We start from the raw sequence: 27490 nt of genomic DNA on the forward strand, positions 1-27490 counted from the left end.
GTGTACGCTTTCTCATGTGGGCAGAAAAATCACCATGTTTCTATCAGGTGTAATTCCCTGATGAATCTTGCTAAGGCCTGCCGATATGTATGGTCACTGGGGGTGGCCGGAAGGGTTTTGTCCATTGCAGCATCCATCACCCCATTGAAGTAACCTCCAATAAGGTTCTGCCCCACTCTCCATTGCGCGATCTTGGGTAACAGTTCAGACAAAAATCGATCGTTGGGGTATAGATCGTTACTAGTGTGACTTGTTGTCCCATAAGTTTCCCTCCCGGCATTAAGTAGCGGCCCTCTGGTTCTTAATTAACAAAATGTTTCTCAAAGCCAACACACTTCACCAACAGGATACCTACTCCCCATTTTTTGGTTGCATGGGGAAGGCCCTGTGCCTTAGTCTATGTTCATCTTCTGGAAGCAGGTGTGTCTCCTGCATCCATACTACTGAGGCACGCACATTCCCCAGCCTGTTCAGCATAGCTTTCCGCTTAATCGGGGAATTAAGTCCTTGAACATTTAGTGGAACAAATGTTAGGTCATCCATTATCCCACATTGACCTCATTCCTTTCTCAATACGCTCAAGCCCTGTCACCCTTCTGATTACCATGTATTTATCGCCTGTAGTCTCTCCCCATGTAATATGTTTTCCCCCGCACCCCCAACCCCTAAGCTTGAACTTTTCCCTTGAACTTCCACTGTGGTACTGCCACAGTATCTCACCGGGTCCAACATCTACCTGGGAAATTTGGGATCTGGTCTCCCCTCTTCCCCCCACAGCTCCCTTCTCCCCCTTCTCATTGGTGTAGCATTGTTGAATTACTTCATGTTTGCCCCCCATTACGGGATTTTGCGCTGCAGAATTGAACCCCCTTTTATCGGTTTCAGATCCTCTTTTTAACCAGAGGGTCTCTTTTCTCCACTCCATGCTGTTTTTCACGTGGGATTGGTGGATTTGGGCTCTTTGTTGCGCCCCAGGGGTGGGGACGTGCCAGTTTCCATTGCTCTCTATCAGACCTGCCTTCCGTCCTACCATTTCGGGGCGAGATCCCTTCTTTGTTGTTATTCTCTCCGCCCTCTTCCTCCCTCATGAGTTCTTCCATGTCCTCCTCTTTCGTGACTGTGGATCTTTGGCCTTTCCGTTCAAAGCGGAGGCTCGTCGGGTATCCCCAGCAGTATCGCACACCCCTAGTTCTTAGTCCGTAGCCGTAGCCACCTTCAGCCTTTTCCTCTTAGCAAGCGTTGCCTGAGCCAAGTCTTGGAATAGCTGGATAGATGTAGTTCGAAAGCTCAGCGGTTCCTTTTTCCGGGCAGCCACATTTTATCCTCCTTCAGTTGAAATAGGGGTATTCGAGTCAGCACATCCAAGGTCAGCTTTTGGTTCAGTTGAAATTTAGAATAGACCCTATGTGTCTGGTCCGGTATGATCTCTTTGTCTTCGCTCAAGATTTGCCAAAACAGGTATGTTACATATTGTTGCAGGTCGGAGTCCATCACTGATGTTGGGACTCCGCGGATCCGGATATTATTTCTCCTGGACCTGTTTTCGGCATCCTACTGTTTGTTCTGGACGAGCTCCATTTGTTGCTCAAGTTTGTTGGGCAGCACCTCTTGGTCATGGACCTGCTCCATCGTCGCGGTTTCCACCTCGTCGATTCTTTTCTCCACCGCTATGACCCCCTTGCTGAGATCAGCAATTGATTTGGCTAAGTCAACTGCACTGTCCTTAATGTCTTTTTTAGCTCTTGCAACACTGCCAATAGGTCCGATCTACGAATCGGTGGGTCTTCGAGCTCTCTTGCACCCTCCAGGGGAAGGGAATGTATCTGGACTATAGATTACGTTTCTGGGCCTCTGCGGACTGCATCCTGTTCTTGATGTCACCAGACCCTTGATTTTTCGACTTTGTAACTTGCTTGGACATGTTGCTGACCAGGTGGGAGAGGGTGTATTCTCGTTATTTGCCCCAAAAGTGGATGTGCCCTTCCCTAGGTCGCCGCCTCTGGCCTGCAGTGTCCCTCTAGTGTCGTTGCGCTGAGTCCCCGGGGCCCATGAGCCCTTCCAAGGCCCTTATATCCTGACGCCTTATGCTGCACCTCTCAGGGGACAGTGTGTCTCAGGTTCTGCTCAGATGTGATTGCCTGGGGCTATGTTGTTTGGCTATTCTATATATAATGGCCACCGCAGGATGCTCTCTCCGCAGGACATTTTCCCTCAGGCCTGCTCATGTCGAATACTGCCCAGAAGCTCAGCTTTCACTGTTGGGTGGGTGCCTCCAGGGAGCCATTGTGTGCTCCTGTCTCTATGTATGCACTTTTCCTCCCTGTATCTGGGGCCCTTCACTGCCCCAGTGGTATGGGCTGGCTTCTCCACACTCCTGCAGTGTAAATTTTCTTTTGTCCTCTTTTCTCTGGCATTCATGCGCTCCGCCGCCCTCCAGCATCTCCTTAGCCACTTTTAACTTTATGTCCACAGAGAAGACGGCCGCTGGCTGGGGAAGGGAGGGGCTTCTCAGCGGGGCTTCCCAGCAGGTCTCCTCAGCTCCGGTCGGGGCACCCGCTTGCGGTCGCCAGCTCCTGCCCTCCTTCAACTTCAGTTCTGCCTGGCCGCCTTCTCTGCCTTCCCTGCAGCCGCGTCCACAACAGGGCAGTTGTCGCCGGCTCGGGGGGCAGAGGGCCTGTTCAGTGGTGCGCCTCAGCACCAAACGGGGGTATGTTCGCGGTCCTCCCCCCGCCGCAGTTCCTCATCAATGCATCCATTCTGGACCACCTCTCTTGCGGTCACGCCCGCAGCAGGGAGCGCTCTCGTATTTCTGTATCACCGGTAGCCGCCACTAATCCCGTCCGCCATCTTGGTTTCGGCCGATGTGGATCCGCTTCAAGTTTCACCACGTGCAGCTCCGCCATGATGGCTCTATATGCCTCCACATTAGCCCCGCTGGTTGCACAGCTATTTAGGCGTCTCCATAGCCATTTTGGGGTGTGATCCGAAGGTTGTAGGGGGTACAGGGCCCTCGGAACAGGAAAGGAATGCCAGAGCTTACCGAGGGGGCATCCGTTCACGTCCTTGGCTGGCCACGCCCGCAGGATGAAAGCTTTCTTATTTGAGGATTGGCTAAGACATAGATCCTCATCACGAGTTGGGTGGTAATGCCGGCGCTATTAGCACCGGCGCTAATAGCCCTACCGCCAAACCCCCCGGCGCTATTAGCACCGGATCACAGGTTTGGTGGAAGGGTTATTGCCCATTCCCCATTGGGCCCATTCGGGAATTCCTCATTCCCCATTGGGCCCAATGGGGAAAATTCTCGGTATTACTGCCGACGGATTTCCCGCCGGCAGTAATCGCGCTGAAAATCAGCAAATTCGCTGCGGATTTCCCCTCAGAGCGGGGGGGAAATCCGTCAAAGTCATGATCTGGCAGACCCTTAAATGCAGAGGTAATAGCGCTACCGTCGCATTTAAGGGTTACCGCCAGACTCGTGATGAGGCCCATAGTCTAAATGGGAACTAACACTGCCATTGGTCCATGTGTAAAGCTTATCACACCCCCACCTGGTTGGCCATTTCCATATACCCCAGCTCTCACTCAGCCATGAATTCCAACCATTCTGTTGGGTCGTACAGATTGATGACTAATATCTCCTTTAAAGGAGGTGATAGCCCTCCTACAACCATGCCTATTATAAAGGGACAGTATTGCCCTGCATCGAATTCTGTTAAGCCAAGAATAGTCTTGGCGCCAATGCACAGGCAAGCTACATGTCTCCCTTTTTTGAGGGGTCAGCAATGCGAGGCAGACAACAGTTTGATGATTGTTTGAAATATGCCCTTTTAAAACCAATGATATTAAGTGCCTCACTATACATGCTCTGACAAGGATTTCCTTGCCTAACAAAACTAAAGATAAACACTCTAAGATAGGATGTCTGGCCCTCACACTTAGCATCAAATACAAAGACAATATATGACAATTCAGATAACAACAATAGCATTCACAGTTTCTTAATAAGCTGGGCGAGTTCCTTTCCCCAGGATTCAATGTGGATTCAGCTCCAAAAAGAAAACTAGGACATCCATGTAGGTACGACAATCTCAGATTAGTTCTTGATATTTAAATGTCAATGTAAAGTCTTTTTAACCAAAGTTCCAACAATAGCAAATCTTTTGTTCTTGCTGAAATATGGACTTTTCACTTCCTCAAAAAAGCATCGATCGTATTCACAGCCACGATGCTTTGCCACCACTTCCAAAACTCCAAGAAGCCTTGCAACAGTTCAAAAGAAATGCAACTTCTATAATTGTTAGTGAAACAGTTCTTGGTTGACAGCTGTTAGGTCACCTTTCACGATTTAGGATTTATAGTAGGTTTGTCAGGATGAATTCACAGTACTGCTGCTTTTGTTTCAACGACTTCACTTCTACTTCAGTGTACCATAAAAATATTCTTCTTTATCTCACAGTGCTCTACTTTAATTGTACTACTGAAGTTTGCATCTACTGACAACCAGATATGCCACCACAGTTGCAGTATTTTGTAATTGAAAAACAGTTTTTAGTTCTGACAAGATTTAAGTTAAGGCACTTCAACACCTTCAACCAGGCAAGGCACTCTTCCTCCGAAAATCTCTCTTCAAAAGGGCCAGCCTCTTTGCCTCTCTTGTCTGCATGACTTTACAACAAGAAGCTAGGTTTGCCTTTATGACCCCTCGGGTGTTTAAAGTCTTTGGCAATATAGATTGTGCCATCTTCAAAGAATATATATAAGCAGCAAGTGTCCCTTCCTCAACTTTGCGTTCCTCTCTTTGTCTGCCAACTGTTAGCCAAAACAAACCAAGAAGCCTTGGTGCCACTCTCTTAGCTTCAGGTAATGCTTGCACACTTGTATTTTAGGCAAGGTTAAACTTTTATTAGGCTCACAGTCTTGGTTGGATTGTTTTGGGGCTTTTAGAAAGTCTGCTTTCAGTCTTTATAGGGGAATACTCTTGGCTTGGGCAATGCTGGCTCTCTTTCCAGTGTAGAAATAAACCTGTCTACTACTTCAGTGTTAAAATATTTTTGTTTTAACAATGGGTACTCAAGTTAACCTCCACTTGAGTCTATTTTAGCCGCACGCAACTGCTGGTTTATTATATTTCACAGTGTTAAGTATTTGAACAATTAACTTTCATTTGAGAACCGTTTTTGGTCACACGCAACCACTGCTTCCTTTAGATTTCCACGTTTTAAGTGTTTGGATAATGGGTTAGGCTTCTCATTCATGAGCAAGTGTTTGGGACAATGCTCGCTCACACACAAGTGTTACATTTCCCATTTCCCATTGTCAGAAAGTTCAATAAAAAACTCTAGCTCACTTCTGTTTATATGCAAGTGAAGATTGGACTGGATATTGTTGCCGGCAATGCTGGCGGAAGGAATTAGAACACCAGGGTTGACTCCCTGGCTTCTGTGATCCTTGTTCTTTGGGTTGCCCAGCTTGTACAACTTCAGGCACAACTTCTACTGCTTCTGGCTTCACAGGGACCCACACCCTTCCTCTGCTCCGGCCACTCAATTAAGGAGCCCTTCTCGCTCCTGAAATCCACCTCGGTCCCCGACACACTTCTGGCACGGCAATCTCCACGAGCCGGCTCACACAGGGACAGTCGGCTCTCATACACGCCGCCTTCTGCTGTGCAAACTCTGCAACTCAGAGTTTGGGGCAACAGGACCCTCCCAGAACACGCAGGTGAAATCTGCTTCTTTAACGTTCCAGCGGCCCTTTAATCCTTTCTCCCACTTCTGCCTGTATTGCCAACACTGGTGCTTCTTCTTTCTGGCTATGCTAATACAGCACACACTCCAGCCGCAATTCCAGCTCCTTGCTATTGCCTGCACCCGAGGGGGCATTTTATGCCTCCTAGGTTCCTTCAGGTGTGGGCTGTTAGGCTTAATTGCTTGACTACTGCTACAGCATGCCTCTTCATCCCTCATCCTCGTCCCAGTACTTATGGAGTTATGGGACTTGTAGTCCCCAACAACAAAGTCAGTTCTTTTTGGTATTTGTTCGATTTTAAGGGTAGATTTACTTCCCTTAAAATCATTGTTACAGGGGAAGGCAATTTACTTAAGGCAACATTTCCACATTTCTTTACCTTATACCTTTGGGAATAAGGAGAGTGTTTATCCTGAAACACCTTTAAGGGTATTTCTGTTGGTAAGGCCGGCTCAGGTGTTATGTTCTTGGGCCCAGCACCACAGATCTTATATCTGGCTCAGGGAAATTATAATGGCAATATGCCATTACCTGTTTTGGTCACCTTGAATGGTTTTCTCTTTCAAATACTGTGTCTCATTCGAGGGGATCTCCTCACCACCCTGGTCCCTGTCTCCTCCCAGGTGATCCTCCCGTAGTACACCACCACCAAGGTCAGGATCAGGAAGCATCTGCATTGCCTGGCTACTGGGGAGGAGACTTTAGGCAGGGGTTTAGTGAGGGATCCATAGGATTCTTTACATTGCCGTATGTAATTGCATGCTGGTGTATGATGTTGTAACCATCTATCATAAAATCATGTACAGAGAATGTTTCCTGAAGAGCAAAAATATGATCACTGCTTAATTCCCTCAATCCCACTTTGGTGCACAAGAAATAGTGGAAGCCCCTGGAGTTCCATGAAAGTATTTTGCATTTGTTTGTAACCATACTTCGTGGTGAAATCTCCCCCAATACTTAAGGTACCCAACGCTCTATCCGGTGCAGTCCTGGTATGGTGACAGGGGGCTTCACCAGGCATGAAAGGAGACTGGATGTTTTAGTTCCATGACCAACATTTATATCCAAGTCCATAATGGGTTTGGGTAGAATGATTTCAGTGGGTTCGGAGGCCATCAAATGTTTGCGGCTAATTATGAGGTTGAACCTCAGGCTGTGTATCCTGTCAAAATGTGCAAATAAGTTCTGCAACCAAGGGGGACACAAACTCCACCAAAGCCCAGTTTTCCAGGCTATCTGCCTCCAGACGTTCCACCTGTAGAAAATCTGTCATGGTTGTTGAGTGTAAAGAGGGAATTTGTTTTAATATATTTAGTAGGAGGCATATATTAATAAAAGGGCTTTCCACCAGAGGCTTCATTTCTACGAGTTTAACCCATTTCCAATGGGCTGTGATCCTGTATTCAAAATGATTCCTGCGATTTTAAGAGTGAAGGGTCCTTAGGGATTCTATATTAATCTTTTTGGTGTGAAAAGGTCTCCAGAGATGGATAGCATAATTCCTCCTCATGTGCTGCTTCAGTGGGGTTATATTCCTTAAAGTGCACCCATTTATCCCACATACCGCTCACCACAGGAACCTCTCCTTTTGTCGTCTGGGAATTTCTTCATTTCTTCCGATTTTCTTTTTTTTTTTACTTTATCAGGGCAGAGTTTCAGGGAGGTCAAATTCACCAGTTCCGTAGGCACATAATTGTTGGACCGACGCTCCCTAGGACAGCACACTTTCCCCATGGATTGTACTGCTGTACAGTTTTTAGCCTTTGCTGGCTTTTTCCTCCTTCACTTTCGCCTTCTCGCTATTTCATATTCAGCCGGAGCTGTCTCAGCCCCATCGTCCTGCTCGTCCTGACCAAAGGTCGCCAACAAATTCTCAGTCTCAGTTGTTCATGCTTCCGAGACCATCATGCTTTTTTCCGGCAGTGGGGAGGTTACTCCCCTTTCACTTCTGTCTTGACTTGTTATGGAGTGGCGTTCTGCTTCAATAGTACCCCACTTCAGACTTTGGTCAGAATGTGGAGTGGACGAAGGGATTGAATAATCATCCCAGGAAGTATTGCTAGGAATCATTTTCTCGTAGTGAGCAGTGTTTGCTAGAATGGTGTCCACCACTCTAACAAGTACTCTTTTAAGCTCACTTTGTACCTTGGCAATAGGAGAACAAAGAACAAACACTGCATCGACCGTGGCGACAACTGCACTCAGATGCGTGGTAGTGACTCCTTCAATGCTATTCTGTAATGATTGAATAGTGTTTTACATTTCACTGTCAGTATTTACCAAAGATGTGGTGACTTCACTCAGCCTGGAGAAGTCTGGAGAAGCTGACAAGTTCGTGTCTCCAGCAGAGCCTCTTCGGAGATTAAGGCACATGTTCAATAGCAAATGAGTGTTGTGAATAAGCAGCGAACTGTGTGCATTTTCGGACAATTCCTTAGTGTGCCCTGGTGATCGTGTTAGTGAAGCTCCCGCAGTAGCTGTAGATGTGGGGAACTCCGAATTGGTCGAATAAAACTGTTTTTTTTTAAGTCATTTATGGGTTTACTTAGCATCCCGTTGGTTCAATTGAGTTCATTAACCAATGGAGTAGGTGTGTCAGTGGCTATCTTGCATGAGGTGGTGGTTTTAAGAGTTTTATTTGTGTGCTTGCTTCTTCTCAGGATGGTGTTGGCCTAGCAAGTAGGTTTCATTTTTAAATTTGCAGGTATCTATAGTAACCACAAGAAGCATTTTTTAACACACAAAAGCACAAATATATTTGAACAATCCACTCACCCGATCGTAGCTATTTTGAGTAGGCCAATAATACAGACCTTCTTCAAATTAAAGCACCATTCGGATGACAATTGGTGAACCGTGGCAGCAGGCAGCAAGGCTTCAACTGCTACAACTGCCCTTCAAGCCCTTTGCAGCGCTTTATGCCTTAATGCATTTTTTATGGGCAAGATAGCACATCAGCTCCCCACCGGCTCCATGGTGCTGAAGAAACTGAAAAGATGCATCCTGTAGTTCTGGTAGCAGCACACTGGAAATAATTGCACAAGTTTGTAGAAATGTAAAATGCTCCAGCGATAAGTGTGAGGAGTCACAGCAACAGTGTCCCCTGTCACAGCTACTCTTCAAGTCCTTTGCCCATCTATCATCCCACAACCTCGCTGGTACTCCAACATGATCACCATTCCATTTCACAAACACATCCACACAGACACGCACACTCCCCCATCCACCATCTACCCACTAACCCATCTACTCCACTGACATATGTTCACTCAGCCATTCACTAACACATACTCAGCCATCCATTCATCTTACCACCACCCTATCCCCACAACCACATATACCAACTCGCCCAGTAACCACTAACCTACCCATACAAACACATGAATACCCATCCATCATCTACATCTCACCTATCCACAACTTTCACACAAATGCATCCAGCCATCCATTCACACACGCCTACCCACCCATTTATTCATCCATTACCAATGCTTCCTCCAGGCAAACACTTACCGACGTTCTTTGTCCTTCCCTCGCCAGACCTATGGACTCTTCATATGCTCTCTGTGCTTTCTCCTTTCTCTTCTTCTCCCATTAATGGTGGCAACCAGTGGAAGGCTCTCCTGGCCTCCTTCCACTCCTCCAAGGTCATCATTAATGTTTCCTTGACTGGTACCGTCTTGGTCCAAGCCCCTCAGGCCAACCTTCTTCTCTTTGATAGACGCTTCCCGCACCTCATCAATTTCCTTTCTTCTCCTGCTGTCCCCTCTCTTCCCCCCACAGCTTCCTTGCCTCCCCCTGCTGTCTCTTCCTTGGCTACATTGCCCTCTCCTCCTTCCTCTATTGCCCCCCCTTGGGTTTCCTCTACACCTCCGCAGGGCATACCTCTGATTTGTACCCCTCCCCGGAAGACTTTTAAGGACCTTCTCCATATTGCCACTCTAAACCCTTGCTCAGCTGTCAAACACTCCTCTGACATCTGCCGCCTCCTTGAAAAACTCGACCTTGATGTCCTCGGTCTCACTGAGACATGGTTCACGGCCAGCTCTGTCACAAGCTTTGACACTCTCCTCCCTGATGACTACAAGATCCTCTCTGTGCCCAGGTCTTATTGTTCCGGAGGGGGTGTAGCCCTGATCTTCCCTGAGTGGATTCCTGCCTCTGTTATTCCTACGCAGGCCTACTCCTCTTTTGAATGCCTTGTCTGCAGGCTCTCTCTCTCCTAGCCATTCCCTTACTGTGGCTACCATCTATCGGCCACCTGGTCAGATCTCCTCCTTACTATGAGTGGGCTGACCTCTCCTCTTCCCTCCTGGTTTCGACCACTCGACTCCTCCTTCTTGGAGACTTTAATATCCACCTGGATGCTTCCTGTCATTCCACTGGACTCTTTCATGACCTCTGCAACTCTCTCACTCTCTATCCTCAACTCTGGCCCGATTCACTCTGCAGGCATACTCTTGATGTTCTGATCTCTACATGCCTTCCCATTTCTATCCCTCTCACTACTCCTCTCTCCTGGAGTGATCACTTTCTCCTTTCCTCCCAGCTCACTCCATCCACCCCTCAGGCAATGCCAACTCCAGCACTGCCACCTACCTTCTCGGTTATCCGACCCATGACGCGTGTGTCAGTTGAGGCTTTTGCCACCACTTTCTCAGCCCTCTGCCCCTGCGGCTGACCCACACCCTGACACAGCCCTTTCTATGCTCCACTCATGCTGTATTGGATACTCTTGATGCCCTTGTTCCTGTCATGAGGATCCGCTTGAAGCCCAAAGCTAAGTGCAACTCCTGGTACAACTCAGTCCTTGTAACCCTTAAACACAAGTGCAGGGTGGCTGAGAGGAAATGGCCTGCTTTCTGTACATCCTCTGACAGACTGGCCTGCCACCTGCTCCAAAGGCAATAGCGGCTCTCTGTCCGCACCAAGAAGATAGCCCTCATCCAAGCCTGCATCTCTGCGGCATCCAACAACTTGGCCGAACTCTTTAAAATCTGCAAGGAGCTGGCCAATCCTGCTGCAGTCTCTACCTCTCCTGTCCCCTCCAGGCCCTCTACACATACCTGGCTTCTCATTTCACCTCTAAAACTCAGGACATCCAGGCCTCTCTCTCTTCCTCTGCTCCTCCTCCCTCCACTCCCTGCTCTTCCTCTGGCCAATCTGTGGCCACCTCTCCTCCCTCCTTCTCCGCCTTTCCCCTGTTCTCCCTAGAAGAGGTTTCTAGACATGTCTGATCTATGAAAGTCTTGTCAAAACAGGTTCTCCCCTGTTCCTCTAAAACCATCAAGGACCACATTGACACACTTGCTCCGGTTTTGGCTGACTTCTGCTACCACTCTTTCGCCACTGGAGTCTTCCCTTCCCCACTGAAGCACTTCCTTGTGCACCCACTTCTTAGGAAACCCTCAGCCGACCTCCCCTTCCCTATTAACTACCAGCCAATCTCCATCACTTCTTTCCTGGGCAAACTCCTGGAAAAGCTGGCCATCTCCCAGCTTAATCTTCACACTGAATTGGTTGGTTGTCTCCATGACCATCAGTCTGGCTTAAGAGTTGCCAGAAGCACAGAAACTGTTCTCCTGAACATCCGTGAAGACCTGCCCTCCAACCTTGACTCCAATACCCTGTGTCCTCATCATACTTGATGTCTCTTCTGCCTTTGACATGGTCAACCATGCCATCCTGCTCAACCGTCATTGTGATAACCTGGGTATCACCGATCAGGCCCTGGCCTGGCTGACCTCTTTTCTCTCCAGTCGACCCTCCCAGGTACAACTCTGGTCCTTCCTCTCCTCTATCTCTACATGTGGTGTTCCCCAGGGGTCTAACCTCTCTCCCTGGCTGTTCAACCAATACCTGCCACTTCTTGCCCACCGCATAGCCGCACTCTGCCCCAACTTGAGTGCTATGCGGATGACACTCAACTCATCTTCAGGCTCCCTTCCGCCAACTCTTCTCCTTCTTTCATCTCAGACTCTCCGCTATCCAGGAGTGGTTTGCCGCCAACAATCTCTGCCTAAATGCCAGTAAGACTGAGATTCTCCTCATCGGCACACCTGCTCCCTCCTTTCCTGTCGCTCTTTGGACGGCTTCTCTTGGCCCTCTTCCAACTCCCAACTGTGAGACTAAAAACCTTGGGGTCATCTTTGACTCCACTCGCTCCTTTTCTCCTCACATCTCTGACGTCTCTCTAAGAAGTCACACTACCAGCTGCACCTCCTTAGAGGTATTCTTCCTTTCCTCCCCTTCCCCAGAAGCTCACTGTCTCCAGAGCTCTGGTTCTCTCTAGGCTGGACTACTGCAACAGCCTCTTTCTAAATCTGCCTGCTTCTACTGTTCGCCTTCTGCAACTCATCCAGAACAGGACTGCGAGACTTGTCCTTGGCCTCAAGCTCAGGGATTGTATCTCTCCAGGACTGAAATCTCTGCACTGGCTCCCAGTGGTTGTGAGGATTAAGTTCAAAACCCTCTGCATTGTCCACAAGGCCTTCTGGGGCCTCAATGCCTCCAACTCTCTCTTCTTAAATATCTTCCTTCTAGAGCTCTTCGCTCATCCGCCTCCAACTCCCCCAGGGTCACTCGCTTCTCCAAGCAAAGAGATGGTGGTAGATCTCTTTCTTCGGCCGTGGCATCTCTCTGGAACAGCCTCCCTGAAACTTGAGGAGAACCAACTACAGTTGCGGAAGCACCTCAAGACCTTCCTCTTTGCTTTTGCTTTCTCTCCTCCTCTCCCATGCTGAACTCCTGACTGAAACTGCACTGGTCACCTGCTACCCTCTGATCTCTGGCCCAGGTCCTCTCCCCCGCCAGCTGCACACCTGCACTGCCTCCCTGGCAACCCCTGCACTTGGGGGCGGTTTCTGTATGCTTACAGTCCCCCACCAGCTCTTGACACTGGATGTCTGCACTTATTCCTGCACTTGCCACTAGCTGGCCACACTTTTACCTATTGCTTTTATTTATTTTATTCTTTACTATTTGATCATATGTGTTGCACTGCCCCCTCCCCCTTCACCCATGCACTTACCCTTTCCCCCCTCCTCTGCACTAGCACGATTTCAATATCACCTAGCCTAGTAAGACAGTTGTCTTTGCCTTCCCTTTGTTCCCCTTTGTTCTCCCTCCCTTGTCTTGTTGCGCCTTGAAACACTTATGTATAGGCGCGTTATAAAGGCCATATCATATCTTAACCCCACCCTCAGAACCACATACACATGGGCCAGGATCACAAAATTGTTGATGTGGCAAAGGCCCTCATCACTTATTATAGGTGGGTGGCTGTTCATAGGGTCAATGTAAAGTAATGCTATAGTGGAGAAAGAGGAATAGCTGAGTGGCAGGCCAAAGATTAGCTTGGAATTCAGTTAAATGTGAGACGTAAGACTGTAGATCTTGGTCCTGGTGATGATTGTCTAACTTGAACGAAACCATTTCAAAACAATATCTCAGTATCAATGCATGGCCCCACACTGAGAAGGTGTCTTCAATGATTTTCAAAGGTAAAAGAGAGCTGCACCCAGGAGAAGGAAACACAGGAGGCACACCCCAGCTCTATGTGTGAAACCCTAAAAAAAAAAGGCAGATGAAACCTTAAAAAAAGGCAGAAGCACAACTTAAGCACTTGGAGAACACACATGGCTGCCTTAGTAATATGTAAACACACAAACAAGAGGTGTGTATCCTTAAGTAAATACTCTTGAAATGTTCTTTATCATAGCATACCATAGCATACTGGGTTTAGAACCTGTAATCACCAGGCTGCGGAAATATTACTACAGTGGTATTCCCCATCGTACCACGTAGGATATTCCAAAACACTGCCGCCCCACCCCCCTTTCCGACATGAACACTTTAGCAAAACACAAAAGACAATAGACTAACACCAGAGCCGTTTACCTGCCATGTCCCAATACAAGAGTCAGGCAATGTCAGACAATTAACCAGAATTACACACACCTGACGGCCCTTTCCTTTCCCCACAGGGATACAAGGTGGTGCATGAGAGCACAGGACAAGCAAGGCAGACTGCACAATGTGAGAGCTAAATCAGCACGGCAGTTCAAGAGTAGGAGAAAGACGGCACAAGTTGAGAGGATACCAAGAGGAGAAGTGGTCTTGCCCTTATCTACAGAGACCTGTGAATCTTCAAGAGAAGGAATCGTAATACCGAGAACAATAGACAGCGTGTGTTGCAGCGGATGTCAACGGTACCCAGGCGCCTGCTCCGCTGACAGCCAAGCCGGGGAGAGAGACGCATGGTCCAGTGGTACCGGCCTTGACTTTACCAAGAAGAAAGCAAAGCATCTCATCACAGCCGGTGAGTGTTACTCACCGAACCAGTTTTCCAGAGCAGTCGACTGATGATCGATGTGAGAATGATGGATCCCTGGTTGAACCATTTTGATTGAAGAGCCTGTGTTATTCCTTAACCTAGGCCTCCTCACTCGAAGGGAACTCTTTTCTATGAAAACAGCCAGAGGAACAGATCACATAAAAGAGAGGGGAGAACGTACCGCCACGAAACCAAGCTTTCAAATCTTAGTGGAGCATCCTAGAGTAGCTGGGAGGTGTGGTTGCAAGTACACTATTCCCCTGGTTCCAGTTTGTTTTGATAGAATGCAACTGTGGAGGATACTGTGGCAGGAGGAAGTCCAACTGATCAACAAAAAGGATAACACAAAAACAAGGGAGGTTAATAGGGAGTTCTAAACCCGGGCGGCACGAGGGACACACTAGATCCAGGCTGGTTCGCAGAAGAAGAGCAGCAAAGCGTCCTGAAAGTGCACTATTTAAAGAAGGTGCCACAGGAGTCTGTAATGAACGTAAATGTAGGTATATCGTGCTGGAAACAGGTGCTGAAGTAACAGCAGGCAGTCTGTGTAACAAGCGGAGGTTCGGAACCAGAAAGTAGGTTAGCTGCAGGGACCAGAGGCAAAGACAGTCCATGTAGTGGACAATGTTCGGTAACCAGGACGGAAGTTAAATGCAGGGACCAGAGGCAAAAGACAGTCCATATAGCAGCGAAGGTCGGAATCAATGAAACAGGCAAGCCGAACACTGGAAACAAAAGGTATAGGAAGTAGCTGCAATCAGAAGCAGTGAACGCTGAAACTGCAACAACTTTATACGGCTGTGGAGGTGGAACCCGTGGCAGCAGTCACCTGACCTAGTCATGTGACCCCGTCAGCGTGGCAGTCATGGCAACAGGTTTCCGGACATTGCAGGTTGCTGCAGCTCGTCCCCATGGCAATCTCCAGTGTCGCAGGAACGGGGCACCCCAATGCCGTCGTAGTCTATATGGCCACAAAGATCTGCTACAGGATTGTGGAACACTAAGAGTGAGTCGAGGGGAGAGCCGATAAAGAAACCGAACTGTGTTGAATGAAAGTAGCAAGTGGCTAATTGAACTTTGGATAAACAAAGAACTGTGGATAAAAGCAAAGGGGAAAGCCAGCATCGCAGAATCAAATACCACGTGGGTGTTCACTCGAGAAACGCTAGGTGATTACCCCTTTATTCAACTACAGTTACGAGAAGGCCTTGAGAGAAAGGCAAGAAGAGGGGTCAAAGTGGTCATACAGGGGTTTTGTAAAATCCTCCGTATAGTCGAAAGTCTTTGACTGACGGATGATTGTGAAGCGAAGGGAAATGAATTCCACATGGTGAAAAGACATTAAGACTCGTGAGTGTAAGAGTCTGAAGTTCCAGGAACAGTGTTTTGATAGGAGTCGGTGGGATCTCCACAGTGAACTGTTTTTCAAAGGTTGACAAAAGTGGAGGGAGGCTGACAACTGAAAAGGGGGTCCGAACCCGAAAAAGGGAGACCCAGGTGTGGATAGTCACCACCCAAAGTTTATTGAGAAAGGGACTGTTTAATTGAGTTGTCGAATACGAAGGCGAGGGGTCTGTGCCCGGAAGAGGGGGATCCAGGGGAGAAGCAGTCACCCAAAGCCATACGTGGAACAGAACTTTGTTTGTTGAAACTATCAAGCCCTCGAAGGCAAGAGACTTTTTATGGAAAAGAGACATAACCATCGAAGAATCCGATAGCTGGAACCGAACTGTCGGTTCATGCTTGGAAAGCTGGATTGTGTGCTGTGCTCAGGAGACCCACCTTGTCCCCTGCTAAAAACATGGGGAAGGGAGACCCCTGGCAATCACATCCTGACTTATTTGTTAACACTCTCTTCTTTATTGTAACCCCTATCCCACACTATTTCTATAATTAGTTGTAAGGATTTGGCAATACGTTTTTATTAGTATAGGCCTTTTTACTTTGACAAGACATCACAAAGATTGCCTTATTTTTCATTTGATGGTCGACGCTTGCTCCCATCTTAGATTTAGGTTAGGCGTTTTTCCAACCTGCATATTGTTTAAATAAACACCCTTGAATCGTGATCACTTGTCTGTCTTTACTGTTGCCACCATGAGTTCCTTACATCTTCCATTGCAACACCTCATAGCCCTCTTAGTACTCCCCAACCAAAGAAACTGTTCCCCTTGCACATTTCTGTTCTTATGAAATGATTATTTTAGAAAGTTTTGTTCTTTGCAAGGCATACATCAGTTTTCAAAAATGTATTAGCCGAGTTTGCTCATTGAAATGTTCTTGATTAGCAAATAACCACATTGGATTAGCAATATTGTACTAATATTTTTAATGTCACCCGATGTTATTTGCACCCAAGACAAAAAATGAGCAACAATAGAGTGGTTTTGTTTACTGCTGAAGTAAGACATTAGTGAGATGAGTCTGGCCTTACAAATTCTTTAAAATTCCACTAGACCTGAAGGTGAAGTCACTTAGTTTAACTACTCGACCTCAGAGAAATGTACTCGTCCCATGGCAAAGTGTAAGTGATTTCAACCCGGGCACTTCACCTAAGTCAATGCCTAGCGTGTGATGCACAGCTGAAACCCTTCATTAATTATTTGTGTCTATAAGTTCTTTTATTTCTGAACGATGTACCACTTGTATCACCACCCTCTCTTTTAACCCCCCTGGTCACACTGAACCAGGTATCAGGCTGGTTTGCAAAGTTAAAATATGTATTTTATGTATTGCACAATATAATCAAACTATTTTAATGGGTATACAATGATCACCAATGGGGTGATGTCACACTACACAATCTCTTTAATCAAAAGGAGCAATGATGGGAAAAATAATGCAGCACAGAATTAATACTTTGGTGTGTGTTCATTCCAATGGCAAATAATATTTCCCCCTGCACACTCTTCAATCCCCCCCAAAATGCAATAGGAAGAAATAGAAGGAGATAGAACAGGTTTCAGGAACGCAGAAATCAAGAAATATATCAATCCCAATTCCCCCCCCCCCCAGCAAACACAAGAGGGAAACAGGAATGATGGCAAACTTGTCAAAAATGGTTTCAAACTTGGATTTGCACGAATGGGTAAAAAACACTGAAAATGGTTTTAATTCACTACAATTGTTGAAATTCTAATTGGAGCCGCTTTGTATGGTATCAGACAAACACTAGCATTGATTGGGGAGTAATAAGCAAGTTGAAAACTTAGTTTTGAGGTTGGGTGCAATGAAAAGCTATTTCACACGTTATAGATTTTGGCCAAATGAAAAATTTGCAGCAAACTTTTCAGTGGGCGGTAAGCGCGATTGCGGAAAATCTATAAGGATGTTAGCTTCAAGTAGACACTTAAATTTTGTTTCTATCATAAAGTATGAAGAATTTTTTCATGGAGGTCATTTTTTCAGAAAGAGGCAAAATGTAAAACAAGAATGCGCTTTTTAAAATACAAACAAGGTTCTTTACACTAGAACACTATGAAGATACAAACTACAGGACAGCGCAGCCACCAAATCAGGACGCCACCAATCAGGTTTTTGCCCACTGAGATGCTTGCCTTTCTTCAGATAAAATATATCAGCGCAAAGATGATTTTAACAATATTATTACAGAAGGACTATATGATAAGAGAGAGAGTTCAGGCGAGACAAAAAGGATTTCTAACAATACAGGCCTGGATATAAGAGAGATTTGATATGGATAGGTATGACTATGATAATACATAGGCTAGTGACAATCCTATGCTATGAATACTCACTACCAATGTTTGAATGGAACCAGGGATTCTGGTCAAAGATTTCTGGGACAGACTGCTGGGCACACCGGACTGGACGGGTCAGCGATCAGCAAGGCCCTCTGGACATCGCACCGCAGGACTGGACAGCATGACTGGACTGGATCTGCAATGGCTCTCTGGTCTGCACAGCACAGCACGGCACCGCCAAATTGGGATTTAACTGCCCTTCTGGTTATGAAGATAATTCTTTGGCAGGCAAGCAGTTACAGCACAGCCTGGCTGCTTCTTTTTGGTTTCCCCTTTAAGTTGAGGGATGGGTTCTGGAAGTTAGGCCCAGCTGAAAGTGGATCAGCTATGCTCTGAGCCTTTCTGCTTGCAAAGTTTGTGTAGTCTGGAACAAGGAGTATGAATGGATCTCCTTCAAAGTGCTTCGCCAATCTCGAGATGGTGGGTGGACCAGTGTGTTTTTCTAAGTCCTCGACTGTCTCTATTTATGTGTTTGATAAAGGGGTGGGTGAGCTGAATTATCCTAGGCGTACCCCCTAGGTAAACTCTGCTCTCTCCCTTGATTGGAGGGGAAAACAGAGTGTCACCATAATGATGTGGTTTTATGAGGCATAACATGCTCCCTTTTGCCTTTTGCACATAAAATCGATTTTTGATATAATACATCTTTATACTTTATACCAATAACATACATAGATCACATATTTTGTGGAGCACATATTCTTCCAAGCCTCGTTGCTGTGAGATCTTGGGTCTGGTTTTGACAAGTTTTTGCACTTTTTGTCCGGGACACAATGTCTAATTTGTCAAAAATGTTGTACATATGTGCGCATGATATCTGGGCATAATCGTATGAAGTTTCATGCTTCTGACATAAATACCATTGCTAAAAAACCTGAATTTTCACTGCGCCTTCTCAGAACATCGCAGAGAGTTCTGGGTCCTTTTAAAATGTGCACAAAAAATCACATTAACAATGCTGCTAATTCTATAATTTTTACAAATTTGCACAGTCCTTTATCAGTCTTTTTCAAAAATATGCTTTCTGTGCTTTGTGAATCAACAAAAATGTCTGTCTCCGCCTCCATCACCATCTTGGATCTCAAGAGCAATCTCCGCCCTCTTCCTCTGGCAGAGGCCACTGTTGACACTTTACAATCTGCATATCCTTTCAGCCAAGGAAGGTCCATTGTCTCTCCCAGGAGCAGCCCAAAATCTCCTCCCCTCTTAATCAACACCTGAATGTGAGTTCCTGGCCTAGAGAGCAGAAGGGAGGTGCCTTGCCCAGTGGGGGAAGTTGCTTTGTAGTTTTGGCTTGAATCAGGCTTACTTTAAAAGTCACTTTATTAAATTTTTCTTTGTTGAAATTAAACTTGGATTTTTAAAACAAACATCTAGAACACTGATTCCAGTCTCTAAATCATGGAGATTAAATAGTTACAACCTATGTTCCTCTTAATGACAGGTCACTTAATTCCAAACATTTGATTTCAAATGCACAAGTTTAAGCTTCTGATGCAATTACTGACAGCTGTCATACAGGCGACCGCTAGCACTGCGCCCATACTTTGACAGATTTTCACAGGCAAGCACACTTTTTACTGTGGATATTTTGATGATAGATTCCGCTTTTCCTGACATTGTGTGTTCATATTGATTCCTTGAATGAAGTGACGTGTAACACCCAGCAAGGATATTGGATGTTTTGTGGTGTTTTGGACTGGTATTTTGTATTTTCAGCAACCAAGAAAAGGGGATTTAAGAGCAATTTCTGGGTTTCTTGCAATAAAGCACTGCCTTTCATGCAGTTTCCATTTTTACTCGGTATGCAGCCCAATGACAGGTTACAGCAGTGAGTCTCCTTCCACTACTGACAACAGGCAAAGTAGATTTGGCAGCCATCTTTTCTGGTTTCAAAGCGCAATTTTCATAGGTTTTGGCGTGCCCAGAGGTTTTGCGGCTATTTTGATGATTCCTTGCACCATCAGCACACAGTGATGCCGCAGGGCAGTGCAGACTGGGTTAAAACATCCCACAAACGGATGATGACAAACTTAAATGCACTTTCTGTAAAATGGTACATGTCACCACAACCCCACTTTGTTTAGCACACTGCTGCCACCCAGAGGTGAGCCATGCACAGTGAAACATTTATTTGACATTTACGGCACACAAAGTTAATGTTAAATAAAGGTTTCAAACATCCCCTGCAAATGATACTCACCCTTCATAAAATCTACTAGACTATGCAAGTGGCTGAAAGGACTTTACAATCCCTGGATGAGTGTCTGTAAAATGTAAAAGATTATCTGCATGAATGGACACAAATAGATGTGATAAAAAGGCTCTGAAAACAGTTTGACTAGTTCTCTTCCCACAGGTGCTTATATATAATGCAATCATACTCCTACAGCAAAGCAAGCTCTGGAGGCCAACTACAGTGTATGGTAGTGCAGTAGATCTGTGGATGGAACTATTGATCACTACTTTGCATTGACATCTCATTAGCTCTGTGTATTCATTTTGTAAGAGCAAAGAAAGTAAGAGACTAAGCAGAGTGGGTGGCATAGCGGGAAGAGGACCAGGAAAACCAGGAAAATATTGTAGTGTGCGGCCATCTTACTTTCAGGGTAGCTGGTTGAAAAAAGAATGTTAAGGAGTACGGGATCAGCCCATGGTTTGAGCAGCAGTTTCACATATGGATACAACCAGCAGGTTACATGACTAGGCTTGCCATCAAAGGAATTTGGTCCTAGTGCATTTTCAAAAGTGTCCACTTGTTGTCTTTCTCAATAAAATGAAATATAGTTGACAGATTTAGATAACAGACCTAAACTTTACTGTAAAGCATGGAGACAAGGCAGTGTTTTACAGTAGCAATACTGTAAATATGCATTATGTAACAACTTTAAGAATGGAATTGAATAACTGTCTTTAAAAGAAATAAAGTTAACACATACTTGTCTTTGTCAGACAGGATGTAGTTAGCTTAATAAAAGTAGCCTCCTGATTACTTCTGGATTGCAATTATTTGAAAGAGGAATATTCTTGTCTAGCCCTCCCACACATTCCTTTGGCACTTAGGAGTGGAGGAGAGGATTACTACTGCACTCTCTCTCCATTAGCCCCTTTGAACCTGCAGCAAAAAGAGTCCGGCGAGCCTGGAAGGCAAGAACGGAATGCAGGGTGAGCTGGGATTTCATTGAACAGGGTAACTTAAATAACTAGCCTGGCTATACAAGTGCCAATTTAATTAGCAAACCTACAGAATTGCATAGTAAATTGCTAGGAAACACTGCTTATTTTATGCTTTGCTTTGCTTTCCCTCTATTAAATCTACTTATCGTCTCATTTTAAAATTGTGAGCCAGATCTTTCGGGCTAGCCGTTTTGTTAAAACCATGTATTGTGTGCTTCCTTTCTCTGGATTTAGTTGATGAAAACACCTGTGAACGCCTGCAGTATGGATAACTGGGAACTCATTTACAAAGTAAATGAAAAGACAAAGTTGGTGGATATGGAGCTGGTGAAGGATTGCGGCGTAATGTTATTAAAGCACAACAATTATCTCCATTTAAGTGCGATTTCACTTGTTAGCGAATCCGTGATTCTTTCAACACAGGTATGGTCTATACACTTGATCTCCTGTTTTCTTTCAACTAAAATGTTAAATCTTTAGCTTTGGAGATGTAAATCTTGTCCCCTTTAGTAACATGAACATCTTTTTAGAATTACAATCTCCAAATGCTAAACAATGCTATATAATCACAGACTGACCCACAGACTCAAATTGAAAGGGATTAGAATGTGTATTGTTAATTAATTCACCTGTATGTTATGCAGTGACATTGCTGTTTCTGAAGAAACCATGTTCAGCATTCTTTGACATGTATTGTTTACATATATTCACACGCACATTGAATTTGCTCATCAAGGGTGGATGGCATGAATATTGTGAATGTGGCGTTTGGTAAAGGGGTCAACAACTATTTTAATAGCTATACACTAGCCTTGATTTTCTTTTTGATTTTGTGCTTCTGTCGAAACATTGCTTTTTTTCCTTCATATTTTTATTTGATTTTCAAACAGAAAATGAAGTTAACAATCAACAGGAGAAAAACATCAATGGGGGAGAACATTTCACGCCTATAAGCAGAGCGGAAATCGAGGGACCACGCATAGGATGGTGTCCACCAATATTTTTGAGAGGGCTGACACCGTCCCCCGTGGGTTTAATAAATTAAAAGGATTGGGGTTGCAGTGCTTGGATTCGAACCCTGAACAGGAATCGAACACTGGCCTTGCATGTCAGAAACGAGACACTTAACCTCACAACCACGGCAATAGTTTGAAATAAAGCTGCAAAATGGCTCATATGGCATCTTTCTATATGGACATGTTTTGTTACAGGTTCTCAGATTTAAAAGGTGTGTATTCTTAAACAGCAAGGTAATAGGAAAATATGTTCTCTTGGGAGATGCTTTATTGTCATGCATTTTGTTTTCATTAGTTAAAGACAAGTGTGACAAATCTTTGGATGTTGTGCCTTTTCACCTGGAGCCAGGTCTGTGCGTCCACAGTACAATAATCCCCTGGGGGTGGTACACAGGGGGTGGGTCACATGGGAGAGGTAGCCCCTTATGGGATTAGGGACGACTATCCACAGAGAACGTGGTATACTGCCTGTTGGTGACCATCTCCATATCTGCTAAAGCCGGATCCTTCTTACACATTGCCAAACAGTACCCGCATGTTTTATTGTAGTCAGTCCAACTAATAGACATGAGTAAGGTTCAGGAAAATCAAACTTGCCTTCCATATACCATGAACATAGGTACTAGGAAGAAGAAGATGGCTAGGAGTAGAAAGATTACTGCAGTGAACTATGGTGAGCGGTCTAGTCTTCCGCTGTATCTCATTGGACCAACGAAATACAAAGTAGACTGGGGAAACCATGTAGAGGAGAACCATCCACCGTACAAGTGCTGTCAGAGGAGCCGATCTGGCTACTGTAAAGCAGAAAGGGAAGACGCTGTGCACACAGAGGGAAGACCGTCCATAGCCCAAGACGTGGGAACTATGACTCTCACTTCCTGAATAGACCTTTTTGGTGTCCCACAATCCCCGAAGCAACAGCAAGCCAAGAGGAAACTCCGGAAGAGATGCAGAGATCTGCAGAGCTGGAACAGACGCCCGGAAGAGCCCAAGCGCTATGGAAACCTTGTGAGGAAGTCCCACTCCCAGAAGATGCAAACTGAACGAAAAGATATGCAGGAGGATTGAAAGGGGCAGATGGTCCAGGGAAGCTGGGAGAGGCTGAGCGAGAACAGATTGAGAGGGTCAGGGAGCCTCTCAATCTATTCTCTCTCAGCCTCTCCCGCTGGCGCCCTGAGTGAGAGACCGATAATGAAAGGGTCTGGGATCCTATCCACGAGAGAGCCTGCCAAGGGAGAAAGTCTAGCTTGGCAGGTGAGTAAACCAAGCTACCTGAGGACAGCACAGAAAGTCTCAGACCTGCACCCAGATTTGAATGGGGAGTCTGAAAGCCTGAGAATACGACGGACTGGCACCCTGAGTGAGAGAGTGATAATACAAGGGTGTGGGACCTTAGCCACAATAGTGCTCACAAACGGAAAAATTCTAGCTTGGCAGGATGTGAGCCAAGCTATCAAGTAACTGTACTGCGAGTCTGGGGCTACACCTATATTTGAAAATGAGAATAAGAGGGTCTGTGACCCTGAAAGGGAGAGAAAGAAATATAGAAAAAATACAGGCTGGGCAGGAGAGTGAATCAAGCTGTTGAGGACATGTCCTGCGAGTCTAGGAGTCACACACATTTTTTTATTTTTAACACAACATTTTATTGGATTTTACTAGTATGCACAACATCAACAACATTGCATTATTCAGTGATAGTACCACTACAGTTTACACCGCCAGCTAGGACTGTTTCAGTGGCTGAGGCGCTGTTCCGCTTTGCTCGTGTCCATGCCTTTCCACATCGCCAGTGGAGGCCTCATATGTCCTGGATTCTCCCCTCCTGCTCTTTGGGTTAGTAGTTTATGCTGCCTTGAAGCCATCTCGTTAGTGGGGGTCTTCTAGTAAGTGCTGGAAACTTTTCTGCATAGTCCATAAATCGGGCCCATTTATTTAGAGCATTGTTCAGAACGCCCAAGCGGATTGCTGTGACCTTTTCTGCGACAGCTATGTCCCAGTATTTGGAGCACCATAGTGCAGCTGAAGGTCCATCTGCGTTTTTTCCACAGCCGAGCCATTGCAACTTTTGCTGCCAGCAGGAGCTGCGTGCACAGGCGAGGGATGGGGCCCGAGATCGGGAAAGCTTATCCCCCGTTTCGCCCAAGAGGATTATGCCGGGGTCCCAGGGGATGGATAACCTGGTAATTTCCTTGATGTGGTTCATTACCTCTTTCCAGTAGGCCTCTGCTTTCGGGCAGGCCCAGACCATGTGGAATAGGGTGCCTTGGTTGGGGCATCCGCGCCAGCAGTTCGCGGGGATATCGGGGTTGGACTTGTTTAGTTGAACTGGAGTGACGTAATACCTGTAGCAGAGTTTGTAATCCCCTTCCCTGTTCATAATGCACTGTGTGCTCTTATTTAGTCTAGTCCAGATTTTCCCCCAATCCTCCACATCTATTTCCCGGCCCTGGTTATTCTCTCATTCGAGCATATATCTTTCTTTTTTGGAGGGGTCTGATCTGTCCAAGAGCCGATAGAGCGCTGAGATCCTGCCTCTCGTGGCAGGGGATGTTAGAGAGAGTTCCAAGGCCGTCAGCTCTCTAGCGCTTTTCTCCCTAACTCCTCTGTGGGACAACCAGTGCCGAATTTGGGCATAATGGAATCTCTCCCGTTCACCCACACCGGATTTTATCTTGCATCTCTCGAATGATATGGGAAGTCCCTCCTCCAGGAAGTCCCCCACTTTTATTGCACCCCCCTCTTTCCAGGGTTCGAAGCCAAGCAGTGGATTGCCTGGTGAGAATTGGGGATTGTTCTAAATGGGGGTGAGAGGGCCTAATGTACCCCAGGCACCCCACTTGCTGGCCGCAGCTTTCCAACTGCAGGTGCTTGTTGCGGTCAAGGGGCCCCCGTTCCTCTGGGGTTTTATAATTGGCAGGTGTGGAAGATCCGATGGAGCAACTGGGCACCAGGCCTCCTCCAGCTGATTCCATATCGGGTGATTTTCCATTTGGTCCAAGGTTTATGCATGGGACAGCTGCGCGCAATGGGCATACCTAGCCACCTTGGGGACTCCCAATCCCCCCCTGCATTTCCCCCGCACCATGATCTTCTTTCCTAATCGAGGAATCCCCCCGCCCCCAGACGAATTCCAGTATTTTCTTTTGCAGGGAGGTCAGGGCAGAATTCGGGATGTGAACCGGGAGCGCTGTGCAGTAGTACAGCCACCTGGGAATTATATTCATTTTTATGGCTGTTATCCGCCCAAACCAGGAGATTTCCTGGGCCTTCCAGCGCTTTAAGTCACTGTGGAATTCTCTAATCAACTGCGGGATGTTACTTGAGTACAAGTGTGATGGGTCTTCATTGATTTGCACCCCGAGGTCATCGATCACTCTCTTCACCCATGGGATTTGCATTAGGGGGTTGAGGCTGGTTCGTTGCTGCTTGGGGAGATTGACTGCTAATGCAGAAGTTTGTCTAGGTTGACTCTGAAACCGGAGACCACCCCGAACACCTTGATTCCCTCCCAGAGGGACCCCAGAGAAGCCGCCAAGTCTGTTGCCGTTACCAGGACATCGTCCGCATATAGAGCGATTTTGTATTCATGGTCTCCCACAGTGAGCCCCTTTATCCTCGTGTTCTGCCTGACTCTCTTCGCGAAGGGCTCCATGGATAGAGCGAAAATCAGAGGCGAGAGTGGGCAGCCCTGCCTAGTCCCCATAGTTATGCCTATTGCTTCCGACCTGGTGCCGTTGACCCGTAGTTGTGTAGTGGGAATCTGGTAGTTGGCCATTAGCCATGTTATGAAGTTGGGGCCGAAGCCATAGTGCTCTAACACACTCCGAATATACCCCCAATCCACCAGGTCGAAGGCCTTATGCGCGTCTAGGGATATGACTGCCATTCCCACTCCCACCTTATGAGAGCTTTAAATAAGGTCTATTGTTAGTCTTACATTGTCATGGGTCCCTCTCACTGGTATGAATCCAGTTTGGTCCTGGTGTTATAACTTTATACTAAGAAAAAGTACTTGAAGCAAATTATCTCTCGGCAAATGAGAATGACACCTACCTCCGTGATGGTTAGCTCTCTTTGAACTACAAGCAGGAGGGAATTACCTGAAAACTCCTCTCAAACCCAGCCCAAGGCTAGATTGAAGTGAAGTCTCCGGGGAAACCCCAAAGGGAAAAAACCCCGTGAGGTGCTGCTAGGGAGCGTAGATTCCTGCAGCGGCTGGTGGAGGGTCACACTGGTTGGGCTGTGAACCGGAATCTTGTCAGGGAGGATTCTGATAGAAACAGAATAGAATTTCAGATAAGTAAAGATACCGAATCTAATATAGTAGAGTGGTAGGGATAAGAAAGGAAGCTTACCCTGACAAGCCTGTTCCCTTCTAAGCTTTTCTTTTTCAATCGGATGTGAAAAGTTGGCAATGTGCCTATATGATGTTAAAGAGGTTAGGATATGTCAAAAAGTAAAGACACGAAGATGCAAAGAATGTTGTAGGAATTGGAGTCTTACCAACAGGTGATAGCCCAAGGAAGGGATTGTAAAGAGCAGGATGGAGGGCTTGAGCTCGAGGGAACTGAAGACTGAATAGGGCTGAAGTTGAAATCTAATGTTGACATAATAGATAAGCAAGATTAGAGGGAGAAACCCTGTGAGAGACACGGAGACACAAATAGCTAGACAGAACAAAACACTACCAGAGAGAACAGTTGGGAACACAGGGTGGTGACTTCCTGTTGTTCCGCTGGGCTTGGAAGGAAATCGAGATCTCTGAGTTTCAGGAAATGGAAAGGTAAGGAGAAAAGGGACTGAAGCTACAAGGAAACGATCCACTGAAAGGCAGCAGAGGAATAACTTCAGATAAGAAGGTAGCGAACTTACGATGAGCAGCGCGACTCTGAATAGAGAAGCAACGCGTAGTGCTGAGGTTCCTGTTGCCGGAAATACCATTCCGGAAGTTGGGGGCGGAGCTAATCCCGCAGTCTGAAGAGCGGGAACAACTAGAGCGCGGCTTACAGTCTCTGGATCCTCCACATTGAGAGTCCCGATTCCGGGTTTAACCGTGGCTGTCACGGGTATCGATTCCTGAAAGTGTGCAGCAGTGCGATTCCACAGGACAGTTGTAACAGTATGCCCCCTCTTAAAGTCGTTACCCCCTGGTTTACCGGGGTGTCTCTTGTGAAACCTTTTAATTAGCCGCGGAGCATGGATACTGGATTCTGATTCCCAAGTCCGATCAGAAGGGGCGTAGCCCTTCCAGTCCACCAAATACTGAAGTCTTCCACGGTGAATACGTGAGTCACATAACTTTGAGACTTCGTACTCCGCATCAGTATGATGTAGAATAGGTGGTGGACGAGAAGAAACCATAGGATGGAAAGTACTTCGAATGTCTTGTTTCAGCTGAGAAACATGAAAAACCGGATGTATCCGAGCCCATGTCTTGGGTAACT

General features: G+C 46.3%; 1 protein-coding gene across 4 annotated transcripts in view; it reads left to right on the top strand.

Annotated features, from left to right (window-relative positions):
- The window catches only part of PREPL (prolyl endopeptidase like), a 915395-nt gene that overhangs the window by 544981 nt on the left and 342924 nt on the right, over positions 1-27490 (top strand). For all 4 annotated transcript variants that reach the window (XM_069608452.1, XM_069608451.1, XM_069608454.1 and 1 more), the window contains one exon: positions 21262-21450. In XM_069608452.1, the coding sequence (XP_069464553.1) occupies positions 21262-21450 (189 nt within the window). The remainder of the gene's footprint in view (positions 1-21261; positions 21451-27490) is intronic.

This window comes from Ambystoma mexicanum, chromosome 4q, assembly GCF_040938575.1.
Source record: "Ambystoma mexicanum isolate Mex_15411 chromosome 4q, UKY_AmexF1_1, whole genome shotgun sequence".
In the NCBI taxonomy this organism is placed as follows: domain Eukaryota; kingdom Metazoa; phylum Chordata; class Amphibia; order Caudata; family Ambystomatidae; genus Ambystoma; species Ambystoma mexicanum.